The following is a 15,410-nucleotide window of genomic DNA, read 5'->3' as shown; positions in this document are numbered from 1 at the left end:
ACGGTTGTGTACACCACCATCGACAGACGCTAGTGGCCATTGCGAGTTGTAGCAGGACAACTCGGTTGACGACCCAACTGGCTACTGTTCCAAAAAGGTCACTTCATGGATTTAAATCGTATCCACCCAAATGTTGGGAGACGGCAAGGATTTTAATAGCAGAGAGAAAATCTTTCAAAAGTCTATCAAAATATATTTAAAGACAACAAATTGAAATAAAAAAAAACAAAAATAAAAAACAGAATGTCTTTTGAAGGTATTATTTCGTATTATTTAGTATTATTTGAAAGTATTTTTATTATTTATTGATGAAAGTATTATTTCTCTAATTTTTCTTATCGTTTTGTATTAAAAGTTTGTTTTATTTTCCGGAACGAAATTAAATTTGTTTTTCAAAAACTTGTGTAACATTCAAACAGTCCTATTTTCAAACATTCAACCCAACATTCTCATCAATCGCAATAAGAACAGTAGCGGTGAACTTGAACCCATGTGCGAGCGTCCTAGCTCCTAATGGAGTCTCTTTGATTTGATGATGGATTTCGATTACTGAACGATAAAACATTAGACCCCAAAACGAAAACGGTAGCTACCGGGAAATTACAGCCTCCCTTTCTTTTGTTTGCGTGGTTGTGTTTGTGCCCCTTTTGGGCCTAGACGGTGAACCATTTAATAGTACCCTTTTGCCGGTGTGCGCGTGATGCTTGCCGCGAGTTCTATTCATCTCTCAAAAAACCCCCATGGCTGGCTAGTTTGCACCGTGACGATGATGATGATGATGATGATTTTGAATCGTTGAGGCCCCATTGGCAGAAACGACGGGGGAGATGCGATGCCTCTAATCGTGCAAAGCTGACCGGATAGTTGCTGTTGGACACGGTGGAACACATTTATCAGATCGTCTCGCCTTTTTTTTACTTTGACCCCACTTCTGGTTTTGTGCCCCGCTGCTAGTGAAGCCTTACTAGGGTTTTTTTTTTATGCTGTTGACGATTTACGGGCACCCATTATTGATGGTTATGTCCCGAAGAGGATGTCCAACCGGGTTGTACGAACGGTTGAGCTGATGGTAGGATGGCTTCAAGTGACCGATTGGGGCTTTGCAAAGGAACCAATCAAGAGCAAAAGGGTGTTACGCATGAAATAAAAGAAAAAAAAATCGTGTTGATTCAATTCTTACCCATCGCTTCACTCAAAACACAAATCATTTCCTTCTAAATCCGTGAGGAACTGGGAGGAAAGCTCGCATTTTTTTTGGTGCTGTTTTTAAGCGAAAAGGAAATAATATCTTCATCGCGACAGGAACGCACGATCTTCATCATCATTGTCTTGATCGTTTAGATGATCGTTTTCTTCGCTAATGACAATGGCTGTGCGTTGAATGTAAGACATCGTATTAGATTTTAATTATTTTTTGTAAGAATATTTTAAGGAAATGTCAATTCAAATAAAGTCATCGCTTACAGTCCACCTCTGTTCCAACAATTTCCCATTTAGTAGCAGTGCATTAGAACCCTAAATCGGGAGATAATTAGTGGCAGATGTTGGACGGACAAGTCGTTTTGGGTTTTGTTTTTATTTTATTCATTTTTTGGCAAACAAACATTACCCTAGCACGCGTTTGCATTCATTAAAACCGTACCGGCCATGCGAATAAACGGCTTTGATCCCATCCGGCCCGAAATAGAACAACGGCGTTAGTGAGTATAAATAACGCATTACACCTTTACACTTGTCTTCCTGCTTGTGCTTTCCAACTTCCCCTGGGCGAGGGTTTCTGGTACGTGCGTATAAAACCACCCCAAAACGTCTGGTCCATTTATTTACAAACATGCACCATTTTGAGCGTTAGCCTGGGACGCAACGGGAACGTAACACTTGACGCGGAAGCAGCTTGACCGATTGATCAACAAAAATGTATCACTGTCGACGCACAATTTTGCTAAAATCCGGTACGAAAAGGTCAACGATACTGACACAGCTGTGGGGACAGCCGCTTGCCTTCATGGCAAACTGGCAACAACAATAAATACACGAAACAACGCAAAAATGTCTCATGCAGTTAGCCAATTTTCGTAACGCGTCGCTTGGTATACGCGGTCCGTTGTACTTTCACTGCACCGCACACGCCTAGCAGGAGGTACCGTCCGCACAGGAAAGGTAACCAGAATAAAACAAAACCTCGCGACGTATGATAGAAAATTGAAAATGCGAAATGAGATGGTGATTAAAATAAAACCACGGTAGCGCTGGCTGTGGCCGTCGTCAGCTGCAGACACTCGATTGTGTTTTCCTGTTGGGATATGGTGACAAAATATTTTGCTACAATGCTAGCAAAATCAACTGTGGCCGCTCAGTTCCGTTCTGATGCTCGGTAAACGAGCATCGTAAAAGCAGACATTAGAAGGGTGTATCAAAAGTGAAGCGTAATTTTGCCGAGAGAAGTGAACTTTTGAGGATTTTTTTTTTATTATGAGTGGATAAAGATGAACTTCAAGCAAAAGTACGTTGTTGGTGGTAATCTTAAGCACAAACAAGATGGAATTTTCTGTGCATGTAATTTTGTGTATAACAATAATTGAGTATAATTTTAATAATGCTTTAATGTAAAAAAAATTAGTTCATGTAAATTGATTTCGTTTTTGCAAATATTTCCAATCAACTACGAACATTGATCCTGTTGGGAACTTGTATGCACCGTTTGTTTTTTCCGCCGTGCCATATCATGCAAAGTGAAATGGTGAAAATCTAATTATTCCGATTGTGCAATAAGGAAAAGAAATTTCAACTGATGAAATGGCTTTCTATTTTTACCCGTTCTTACCGTCTCGTTGCAGTAACGCCGTAGCATCTGCAGTAGGTGTACCACGGTTGATCGTTCTGTTGCTGCTGTTCGCGGGCACAGTGACAGCTGCTCTCCCGGGGCAGTCCACCTTCAGCTGCCATCGGCATGGGCGCGAATGCAAGCTGTGGAACCTTTACTTGGACACACCGGACGAGGTGTCCGAGGCGCTCATCAACACCGGTGGCGATGGTAGCGGTTCGTTCGTCGAGGTTGAAATAGCGTACTCGTCGCTACCGATCATCCCGCAGTCACTGTTTAGCGACAACGAAAATGTGGTCTCGCTCAAGATGGAAGATTGTGATGTGGAGCTGCTCGAACCGAGCACCTTCGATGATGCGCACGAGCTGAAGTACTTGCAGCTACAGAAGAACCATCTGACGGTGCTGAAGGATGATGCGTTTGTACGTGCATCGAAGCTGCTGCGCATCAACCTGGGTGCGAATCGGATCGTTACGGTCGGTGAGTTTGCCTTCCGTGGGTTGGATAATTTGGAAACGTTACGGCTGTCGCGAAACAAGATCGCTCAGTTCGCGAGCAAAACGTTCGTCGGATTGCATCAGCTGACGGAGCTTAATCTCGATCACAACCACGCGGAGGAGTTACCGGATCGGTTGTTTGAAGAGTTGGGACAACTGAGGGAGTTGCATCTAGATCACAACTATCTGTCCGGGTTGTCGCGTAACACGTTCCTCGGGTTGACGGCCCTGCGAAAATTGATACTGAAAGAGAACGAGTTGATATCGATCGATCCACAAGCCTTTGCACCGCTTGTCGCACTCACCGAGCTTGATCTCGAAGGAAACAATTTGAAGCTCCTATCACCGAATACGTTCGTTCCGCTCGGACATCTACGTGAACTTGTCCTTGCTGACAACTACATCGAGCGGCTAGATGATGGAATTTTCGCGGGCAACATCAACCTGGAGATACTGAAGCTAAACAATAACTCCATCGAGGAGTTGCAGCCTGCCGTGCTGGCCAGCTTGAGAAACTTGGAAGATTTATCACTGCAGCATAACGAAATTCGGGTGCTCGATAAGCACCTGCTGAAAAGTGCCACCAGTCTGAGGGTGCTCCAGTTGGAGGGAAACGTTATTCATAAGATTATCCCGGGCACGTTTGATACCCTTAAACGGTTGGAGACGCTAGACCTGGAGGATAACAGTTTGTCATCGATTGAGGGAGGTCTGTTCAGCGGTTTATCATCGCTGGAAAAGCTGTACATTAACGAAAACCAGATTGAGGAACTGAAACCGGGTACGTTGAAGGGGCTGGAGCGGTTGAGAAAGTTGGAGCTAGAGCAAAACATCATTAGACGCATTGATGAGCGGTTCCTGGACGATACGACTCAGTTGCGTACACTGTCACTAGAAGAGAACCTTATTGATGAGATACCGGCTAAGCTGTTTGCTAATCAGAAGAGTTTGAAGGAAATTTCGCTGGAAAACAACAACATCCAGCAACTGCCGGATGGAGTGTTTGCGGCAATCTCCACCTGTCTGGAGGAGCTTTATCTTGCTGATAACGATCTGTCAGAGTTATCACCAGCCGTACTCGATCTTCCCCGCTTGGAGCTGCTCGACATATCCGATAATAAGTTTCGCGATCTTCCGGACGATATGTTTAGCAAGGCGAAACAATTGCACGAGTTGTATGCGGATGGTAACATGATCGATGACGTACCTGATGCATTGCGATCGTTGCTACGATTGTCCATACTTTCGCTCACACGTAACCGTTTGCATGATATCGACCCGCAGAGCTGGAGCATGATGCAGCGTTTGAAGGAGTTGTATCTGTCGGAGAACTTCATCCAAGTGCTCACTCCGCAAAGCTTCGAGCGGTTGGAGTCGCTGAAAGAATTGCATCTCGACCGGAATCATTTGCATACCATTCCTGCGAGCACGTTCGCACGTAATGGTAATTTGGAGAAGTTAAATCTTTCCAGCAATCATTTGGAGGGACCGTTGGTAAACAGTTTTGCTGGATTGTGGAAACTGAAAGATCTTCAGCTAGCGGACAATCCGCTAGTTACAATGGATTCCAATAGCTTCCGTGATTTGCGGAAGGTAGAGAAACTGTCGCTTGAGAACGTTAGTCTGGCCGATGTAAGTGGTAGTCCATTCTATGGTATGTCCTCGCTGGAAAAACTAGATCTGGACGAAAACAGTGTTCAGCGTCTCGAGGGATCATCTCTGAGAGGGTTGGAAATGTTGGAAAAGTTGTACATCAATCACAACCCGGTATCGCGCATCGATACGAACACGTTCAAACATTTGGGTAATCTGAAGACCATCTCTATCGGACCTGGCGCAATCGATTTCACCGAAGATTTGCTACAGAACAACCAACGGTTGAAGGAATTGTATTTGTTCGATTGTGTTGCTAGCCCAATTCCTGGTAGATTTTTCCATTTCAACAAGAAGCTGCAAACGTTGGCGATCGTCAATAATAGTAAGCTGGGTGTGCTGAATAAACAGTGGTTTAAGGATCTATCTAACCTGCAAAGGCTGGTGCTCATGCGCAATGGATTGACGCAGTTTGAGAAGGGCATTTTCGATTCGTTGGACGGGTTGGATGAACTTTACCTTTCGGGCAATCCGGTTGGAGAGCTGGATCGCGACGTGTTTGCCAAGGTTGTTGGATTGGAGGTGCTGGACCTTTCAAGCATGAAGCTGCGTACCCTTCCGATGGGTATATTTGACAACCTTTACGATCTGGAAAACTTGGACTTGGGCGAGAATCAGTTAGCAAATGGATTAACGAATGGTGTGTTTAGAAATCTGTACTCACTGAAAATTCTTTCGCTGGATAACAATCATCTGAAAACGCTCGATACGGTATTGTTTGATGATTTGAAGAATCTGCGCACGATTGATTTGAGCGGCAATGAGCTGACTAGTCTTGATCCTCAACTGTTCCACGACTCACTCGATCTGGAACTGTTGGATCTCTCATCTAACAAATTCACCACATTCGATCTTCAGCAAACGACATTCTCCAAGACGCTAGTTGAGCTAGACATGGACGACAACCAGCTCGTTTCGATCCGAGTAACAGAAGATCTGGAGGAACTGTATGTGGAAAACAATCAGCTAATGGCGATCGAGGTAGACAACTCTCCGTCGTACAATCTGCACAGCCTATCGATTGCGAACAATAAGTTCACTGAACTGGACTCGCTGTACCGGTTCAACAATCTCGAGGAGCTGGACGTATCGTACAATGGTGAGCTTCGAGTACTGGAGTTGGGCAGAATATCGAAAACGATGTCGGTATTGGAGGTATTGAACGTATCTCACTGCGCTATCGACGAATTGGATTTGGCGGAAATAGAAGTACACGCGTTCCTGGAGCTTTTGGATGTGTCCGGCAATAAGCTGAGCAGTTTGGAGATGGATGCCTACCGATATTTCCCGGCCGTGGAAAGCTTTATCTTTGGAGGAAATGCGTTCGAAAAGTTCTCCATCGAGGAGGTGTTGAACAGTTTTAAGGATTTGGAAATGATAGGACTGGATGGTACTGCTTGGGATCCTGCTTTTCTGGATGAGCTGGAAAGCTACATACAGGACAGAGATGTCCGGTTTTGGCATCATGGAAGTACCGAGAGTCCAACATGTACCATTGCTCGTGTTAGTCAGCTGTTTTGTTGATAATATGGAGGGGAAAAACGAGGACACGAAGAAGATCGCTTTGGGATGAATATACTGAATAAGAACCTTCTTTGTTTCAAGTTTATGTTGGATAAATGACAGTGAGCTATAAAAGGAGTGATGGTGGTAGAACTGGGAATTATTTGAAAGAAAGAAATAAATTCTTCTTGCTTGCTCATAAACACACAACTTTTAATCGCATTCTACATCCCGTAAACGGAACACGTTTAGACAAATGTCAAAGGTAATACACTGATGACCTGTTAGGCGTTACGTTGTATTTTGTTTCTATAGAAATAATCGTCTCAGTCGCAAAATAAAACCATAAATAATAAATGGCCCATGACAGGCCGGCGTGTGTAGAACAAAACCCAAGCAAACGAAACCTGTTGCTAATCGTGATCAAATATTGCTTACAAAAAATCTGCCAAACAAAACTGATATCGGTTCAAGGTTATAACCGTAATGCTTGCATATTTATTGCAGTGCTGATGTGGGAAAACGGTTCAGTTTCGTTTCGGCAGCGAACCGAGCAAGTGCCCGAGTGTTTTGAAGGTTTTGGAGGAAGTCGCCGATAGGATGGGAAGCTTCAAGAGAAGGTAGTGTTATACGACGAATGTTAGCAGAGTTGTGAATGATATGAGTGTTTTGTTGGATTTTTTTTACAGTTTGTTAGAAGTGGTCGCTGTGCTGCTTTTGGTTGTCTGCACAACAGGTGAAAAGGTGTTTAGCTGTGACTACAATGTGTGCGAATTTGTGTTGGACGAGCATGGCCTAGGGGAGGATATACACTCGTATAAGTTTAATATCACTGAAGGAAGCGGTACTATTGACGTAAATTTTTATGGATCGCGTCTATCAATTGTTCCACCGTCGCTGATCGCTGACTACGGGCACAGACTGGACGTGTTGGATATGCGTGAGGTAGATGTAGAACGCGTCGATCCCGACACGTTCGGTGAAGCATACGTACTTCGAATGCTGCATATGCAGAAAAATCGCATTCCAAAGCTGCATAACTACATGTTCCGTAATGCAACGAATCTCGAGAGAATCATCTTCGGAAGCAACCGCATCGATGTGGTGGAAGAGTTTACGTTTGCAGGATTGGAGAATTTGAAGGTGCTTCGACTGTCCAGAAACAAGGTTGAATTGCTGCCACAGAAGTTGTTTGCCGGTTTGAAACGACTAACGGACCTACACCTCGATCACAATCGCATTGTGGAGTTGCCGGATAGACTGTTTGAGGATCTATCAATGCTAGATGAACTGTATCTGGCCTTTAACTACATAGAGAAACTTAGAAAAGATAGCTTTGTTGGGATCCCCAAAGTAAAAATTCTAGCGCTGCAAAATAACCGCATCAAATCGATCGAACCTGAAACGTTCAAACCGTTGTTAGCTTTGAACAATCTTTATCTACAGTCAAACAAATTAACTAAACTTGCACCGGAAACGTTCCTGTCACAGGTGAAACTAAGCTATCTGGATTTGAGTGTGAACAACTTGACAGAGCTTCCGGAAGATCTGTTCCGCCAAACTGTTGAACTGGAAGATCTACGAATGAGCAATAATTCTCTTGAGGAGCTGCCTCGCGGTTTGTTTGAGAGTTTGGTGAAGCTAGGTGAACTGCATATCGAGAACAATCGGGTGAATACGTTCGAAGACGGACTATTTAGTAATCTTCAAAAACTGAATGTGCTGCTGCTGGAGAACAACTTAATAAGTACCATTCACCGCGGTACGTTCGATTCGTTGACAGAGCTCGAGCTGTTGGATCTGGATAACAATAGGCTCTGGTTAATTGAAGGAGGTTTATTTCGCAATTTGACAGCTTTGAAAAGGCTTTACCTTAACAATAATCTTATCGAATGGCTAAGCGGCGAATGTTTGAACGGCGCTACTCTTCTTAAAGAAATCCATCTAGATAATAATCCGATTCGAACGCTCGACGAAGCATTTCTACAGACCCCTCAATTGACACTGTTGACGATGGATAAGTGTGGGCTGAAGACCTTACCAAAAAATCTGTTTGCGAATCAAAAGTTTATGCGTTTACTTTCCCTGGAGGGTAATAAACTGTCCGTGCTAGATCCGGAAACGTTCCAGCCACTCGAGCGACTAGTTGAGTTGGATCTCAGTGCGAATCGGTTGCAAAATATTTCGACCAGCTTAGCAAATCTTTCCCAGCTTGACGTACTGGATCTATCGGGCAATCGTCTCCGCAGCCTATCGGACAATGCATTCGTAAATATGACACATTTGAAAAAGATTAACCTTGAAAACAACAAACTGACAGAAATTCCCCTTGCGGTAACCAAACTTCCAAAGCTGAGAGCGATGACGCTCGAGAAAAACAAAATTAAATCTACTGCCGTGATGGATAACATGGAACTAAAAGAACTTTACTTGGCCAACAATGAAATAAGTTCTCTTCAGTTAGAAAAATTCCCCAAGCTGGAGGAGCTGTTTGTGGAAAATAACTTACTGCATAGCCTATCAGAAATTACATTTGTAAACAACATTAAATTGACAACTTTAGATTTATCTGGTAACCGTCTTTCCGGTCCATTGGAGCGTGTTTTCACCCCTCTTAGAAAGCTGGAAACACTCACTTTAAGTGACAATGCGTTGGGGTTATTAACACCTGCAACGTTCCAAGGGCTAGTAAGTCTGGAAGATCTTACGCTAAAGAATATCAGTCTCCCTGCACTCAGCAACCTTCCGTTTGCTTCCCTTTCGGATTTGGAAAAGTTGGATCTATCGGAGAACCGGCTGGCCAACGTTGATGCGCCGGCTCTACGTAACAATGGAAAGCTCAAAGAAATCTACCTCAATGACAACCTTGTAAGCATCGATGACTTGAGCGGCTTGGTGGGACTGAAACGTTCAGAATCGATGTCACTTTCGTATGAAAACGTGATCGTACCAAATGCGCTGCTGGAAAACAAAACGAAGCTCGGGGAGCTTTTCATACAGGGAAGTACGTTCAGCAGTCTACCGGTGCACTTCTTCCGTTCTGCGCGATCGCTCAAAAAGCTATCATTCTCCGACAATAAGCAGTTTGTGAAGCTTCCAAAAGATTTCTTCGCGGATGTGCCGTATCTGATTGAGCTGGTTTTGCTGAACAATAGTCTATCTACTCTCGAGACGGGGGTATTCGATCCCTTGGGATTACTAGAGAAGTTGGATGTGTCGGAAAATCCGATCAGGTCGCTACCAGAAGGTTTGTTCGCAAAGACGTACAGTTTGAAAAGCTTGAGACTAGCTGATGCAAATCTATCCACCGTGCCCGTTAGAATGTTCGATAACCTGTACGAACTGTACGAGCTTGATCTGAGCAACAATCAGCTGAAAACGCTTCCGAACGGTGTTTTCCGTCGTCTCTACTCACTGGAAATCATTTCGCTGGATAACAATCTATTCGAGCAGGTGGAACCGGCTCTATTTGATGGTATGGTTAGGCTAAAAAGAGTACATCTGGCTGGCAACAAGCTGACCACCTTGGATCCTCAACTGTTTGCCGGACTACCGCTAGAAGGACTTGATCTTTCTAACAACAAATTCACCTCGTTCGACGAGAGTGTGATGGCGTTTGCCGATCAGCTGCTTATTCTGGGACTAGAAAGAAATGCTCTTACATCGCTGAAGGTATTTTACACGCTTGAGGAGCTATACATCGACGGCAACCAATTGTCTACGATCGACTTCGAACTGGAGGGCTGGGATAGCTTTCTGAGGACCGTATCGGCTGTAGGAAACAATTTCAGCAGCCTCGATACATTCTTTCAGTTCAAAAGACTATCCGAACTGGACGTGTCCTACAACAGGTTTGCCGAGTTGGAGCTGGGTAAATTATGTTATACGAGTCGATACCTCCAGATGGTGAATGTATCGAACAGCTTCGTGCAGCATATCACGAACGAATACTCTGATACATTCCCACACCTGATGCATCTAGATATCTCAAACAACAACCTTACGACACTGGATGTAGATGACTTGGAAGCATTTCATAATTTGGAGAACTTTGTGTTAGGAGGCAACAAGTTCGATTCATTTTCGGTGTCTGATCTGATAAGGACGTTCAAGTATCTGAAAACAATCGGTCTGGAAGGTACGACCTGGAAGTGTGATTTTTTGAACAGTTTGAAGGAGTCAATGCAGGAGGTTGATGTTGAGTTTTGGTACAAATCACGGGATGGAAAATACGATAGTGCTGCAGATGTGTGTTCGAAGGAGGTCGACGGTGTTTGCTGCGAATGAAGAGACAACATGCAGAGGGAGACCGAGCGCAAAAGAGAAAGAGATATGGAGAAGTGAGAAAGAGGAAGAAAGAGAGAGCGAGAGAGAGCGAGAGAGAGAGAGAGAGAGAAGAAATTAACATTTGAATGAATAAATAAACAATTTTCATGATACTGCAGTTTTTATTGTGTTACTGTAGCGTTAATCAGCTGGTTTGTTGATGACCTATTAGGCGGAAAGAGATCACGAACCGACAGTTCTTTGTGTTTATGTAGAATAAAAAATAGTGAGTTATGTAAGAAGTAATCGCGGTTGAGCTGAAAAAGATCGGAAAGAAAGAAGTAAATTCTTCTATATCGCTCATAAATACAGAACGTCAACGTAACACACAGCCGTGGTAAATGGAACTCGTTTGGACAAATATCAAAGGGTTACGGCTGTTGATGACCTGGTAAGCGTTAAGATGTGTTTCGACTCCCAAAACAGGTTCGAAATAATCGTCTCAGTCAAAACAAGACCATAAATGATAGATGACTCTTGATCAGTACAAAGCAAGAGAAACAAAAGCCGTGCAGACGAAACCTGTTGCTAATCATGACCAAGTATTGGTTACATAAAATCGGCCAAAATAAAACTGATGTCGGTTCAAGGTCATAAGCGCGATGCTTGCATATTTATGGCACTGCTGATGTTGGAAGACGGTTCAGTTCCGTTTCGGCAGCTAGCCGAGCAAGTGCCAGTGTTTTAAAGATTTTGACAAACTATCGGATAGGATGGGAAGCTTCTGGAGAAGGTAGTGTGGCGTAACGAATATTTATAGAATAACAAACTGATAAGAATGTTTTGTTGTGTGTGTTTTTACAGTATGTTAGAAGTGGTGGCGGTGCTCCTTCTCGTTGTCAGCGTAACAGGTGAAAAGGTTTTTAGCTGTCGCTACGATGATTGCGAATTTGTGTTGGATGAACGGAGTTTGAAAGAGGACATACACTCGTATAAGTTTAATCTCACTGACGAAAGCGCTACCATTGACGTAAGTTTCGATGGATCGCGTCTATCGATTGTTCCACCGTCCCTGATCGCTGACTACGGACATAAATTGAAAATGTTGAATATGTACAGGGCAGATGTACAACGCGTCGAACCCGACACTTTCGGTGAAGCATCCGTGCTACGAATATTACTGATGCACGAGAATCGTATTTCGAAGCTGCATAACTACATGTTCCGTAATGCCACCAATCTTGAGCGCATCTACTTCGGAAACAACCGCATCGATGTGGTGGAAGAGTTTACGTTTGCAGGGTTGGAGAATTTGAAGGTGCTTCGAATGGGAAGCAACAAAATAGAATTGCTGCCACAGAAGTTGTTTGCCGGTTTGAGCCAAATGACGGATCTGCACCTTTTTCAAAATCGTATCGTGGAGTTGCCGGATAGACTGTTTGAGGATCTATCAATGATAGATGAACTTTATTTGGGTTTCAACTACATAGAGAAGATAAGAAAAGATAGCTTTGTGGGGATGCCAAAGCTAAGCAAGCTGAAACTGAATAATAACCGCATTAGTTCAATTCATCCGGATGCATTTAAACCGTTGATCGAAATGAATTTTCTTGAACTAGATTCGAATCAGATAACTAACCTTGCACCAGAAACGTTGCTGTCGCAGCCAGTGCTGCTTATTCTGGATTTGAGCAACAACCGTTTGAAAGAGCTTCCGAAAGATCTGTTCCGACAAACTGAATCGCTCGAGAAACTGTACCTGACCAATAATTCTCTTACCCAATTGCATCCCGATCTGTTTGAGAGTGTGGAGAGGCTATCAAAAGTGTACATCGAGAACAATCAGCTACAATCCCTGGAAGCAGAATTATTTAGAAATCTTAAAAAAGTGAACGTGCTGCAGCTAGAAAACAATCAGATAAGTCATATTTTCCCAGGAACTTTCGATCCTTTGAAAAGGCTCGAGCTTTTAAATTTGAATAACAACGGGCTCATGATGATTGAAGGAGGTCTGTTCCGGAATTTGGGATTTTTGAAAAAGCTGTACCTTAACAATAATCTTATCAGCGTGCTAAGCAGCGAATCTTTCGATGTTACTAATCAACTTCAAGAAATCCATCTAGATAATAATCCGATTCAATCGATCGACGAAGAGTTTCTAAAGACGGCTTTATTGACACTGTTGTCGATGGATAAGTGTGGGCTGAAGACCTTACCAAAAAATCTGTTTGCTAAGCAACAGGTCATGCGTTTACTTTCCCTGGAGGGCAATAAACTGTCCGAGCTAGATCCGGAAACGTTCCGGCCACTTGAGCGACTAGTTGAGTTGGATCTCAGTGAAAATCGGTTGCAAAATATTTCGACCAGCTTAGCAAATTTTCCTCAGCTTGACGTACTGGATCTATCGGGCAATCGTCTCCGCAGCCTATCGGACAATGCATTCGCGAATACGAAACAACTGAAAAAGATTAACCTCGAAAACAACAAACTGACAGAAATTCCCCTTGCGGTAACCAAACTTCCAAAGCTGAAAGCGATGACCCTCGAGAAAAACAGAATTAAATCTACTGCTGTAACGCAAAACATGCAACTAAAAGAACTTTACCTGGCCGACAATGAAATAAGTTCTCTTCAGTTAGAAAAATTCACCAAGCTGGAGGAGCTATTTGTGGAAAATAACCTACTCCACAGCTTGTCGAAATCTACGTTTGCCAAAAATACTAAGCTGAAGAAGTTAAACTTATCTGGTAACCGTCTTTCCGGTCCATTGGAGCGTGTTTTCACCCCTCTTAGAAAGCTGGAAACACTTACTTTAAGTGACAATGCGTTGGGGTTATTAACACCTGCAACGTTCCAAGGGTTGGGATACTTGGAAGATCTTACGCTAAAGAATATCAGTCTCCCTAGACTCAGTAATTTACCGTTTGCTTCCCTTTCGGATTTGGAAAAGTTGGATCTATCGGAGAACCGGCTGGCCAACGTTGATACTCAAGCCCTGAGTAACAATGGAATGCTCAAAGAAATCTACCTCAATGACAACCTTGTAAGCATCGATGACTTGAGCGGCTTGGTGGGACTGAAACGTTTAGAATCGATGTCACTTTCGTATGAAAACGTGATCGTACCAAATGCGCTGCTGGAAAACAAAACGAAGCTCGGGGAGCTTTTCATACAGGGAAGTACGTTCAGCAGTCTACCGGTGCATTTCTTCCGTTCTGCGCGATCGCTCAAAAAGCTATCAATCTCCGACAATAAGCAGTTTGTGAAGCTTCCAAAAGATTTCTTCGCGGATGTGCCGTATCTGATTGAGCTGGTTTTGCTGAACAATAGTCTATCTACTCTCGAGACGGGGGTATTCGATCCCTTGGGATTGCTAGAGAAGTTGGATGTGTCGGAAAATCCGATCAGGTTGCTACCAGAAGGTTTGTTCGCAAAGACGTACAGTTTGAAAAGCTTGAGACTAGCTGATGCAAATCTATCCACCGTGCCCGTTGGAATGTTCGATAACCTGTACGCACTGAACGAGCTTGATCTGAGCAACAATCAGCTGAAAACGCTTCCGAACGGTGTTTTCCGTCGTCTCTACTCACTGGAAATCATTTCGCTGGATAACAATCTATTCGAGCAGGTGGAACCGGCTCTATTTGATGGTATGGAGAAGCTGAAAAGAGTACATCTGGCTGGAAACAAGCTGAGCACCTTGGATCCTCAGTTGTTTGCCGGACTACCGCTAGAAGGACTTGATCTTTCTAAAAACAAATTCACCTCGTTCGACGAAAGTGTGATGGCGTTTGCCGATCAGCTGCTTATTCTGGGACTAGAAAGAAATGCTCTTACATCGCTGAAGGTATCGTCTACGCTTGAGAAGCTGTACATCGATGGCAACCAATTGTCTACGATCGAGGTGCAACTGACGGAGTCGGCAGCATTCAGCACACTCACGACCATTTCGGCTGTAGGCAATAATTTCAGCAGCCTCGAAACATTCTACAAGCTCAAAATGCTATCCGAACTGGACGTGTCCTACAACAGGTTTGCCGAGTTGGAGCTAGGCAAACTGTGTAACGAAATAGTACCCCTATATATGTTGAATGTATCGAACAGCTTCGTGCAGCGTATCAAGACCGATGGCATTGAATCACCGACGTCCCTAATGCATCTAGATATCTCAAACAACAACCTTACGACACTGGACGTAGGTAACTTCGCAGTGTTCCAGAATCTGGAGAACTTTGTGTTAGGAGGCAACAAGTTCGATTCATTTTCGGTGTCCGATCTGATAAGGACGTTCAAGTATCTGAAAACAATCGGCCTGGAAGGTACGACGTGGAAGTGTGGTTTTTTGAACAGTTTGAAGGAGTCAATGAAGGAGGTCGATGTTGAGTTTTGGTACAAATCACGGGATGAAGAATACGATAGTGCTGCAGATGTGTGTTCGAAGGAGGTCGACGGTATTTGCTGCGAATGAAGAGACAACATGCAGAGGGAGAGCGAGCGCAAAAGAGAAAGAGATATGGAGAAGTGAGAAAGAGGAAGAAAGAGAGAGCGAGAGAGAGCGAGAGAGAGAGAAGAAATTAACATTTGAATGAATAAATAAACAATTTTCATGATACTGCAGTTTTTTTTGTGATACTGTAGCGTTAATCAGCTGGTTTGTTGATGACCTA

At 43.6% G+C, this 15,410-nt stretch overlaps 1 protein-coding gene and 1 long non-coding RNA gene across 2 annotated transcripts; one reads left to right on the top strand and one right to left on the bottom strand.

Annotated features, from left to right (window-relative positions):
* Window positions 1–343: 343 nt before the first annotated feature.
* Window positions 344–1,591, bottom strand: LOC125767748 (uncharacterized). The gene is made up of 3 exons (XR_007418818.1): window positions 1,465–1,591; window positions 1,181–1,370; window positions 344–1,098 (listed from the first exon to the last, which is right to left on the bottom strand). It is a non-coding gene; the product is annotated as an uncharacterized LOC125767748 (long non-coding RNA).
* Window positions 1,592–2,274: 683 nt separating this feature from the next.
* Window positions 2,275–15,333, top strand: LOC125772432 (uncharacterized). Its single transcript, XM_049444135.1, has 6 exons — window positions 2,275–2,503; window positions 2,838–6,493; window positions 6,730–6,742; window positions 6,990–7,097; window positions 7,167–10,149; window positions 14,591–15,333. The coding sequence occupies exons 1-6, from the start codon at window positions 2,487–2,489 to the stop codon at window positions 15,209–15,211; spliced, it is 7,398 nt and encodes a 2,465-aa protein (XP_049300092.1). The 5' UTR covers window positions 2,275–2,486; the 3' UTR covers window positions 15,212–15,333.
* Window positions 15,334–15,410: the final 77 nt, after the last annotated feature.

This window comes from Anopheles funestus, chromosome 3RL (genome assembly GCF_943734845.2).
Source record: "Anopheles funestus chromosome 3RL, idAnoFuneDA-416_04, whole genome shotgun sequence".
In the NCBI taxonomy this organism is placed as follows: Eukaryota; Metazoa; Arthropoda; class Insecta; order Diptera; family Culicidae; genus Anopheles; species Anopheles funestus.
This window is presented reverse-complemented; position numbering and strand designations above follow the sequence as displayed.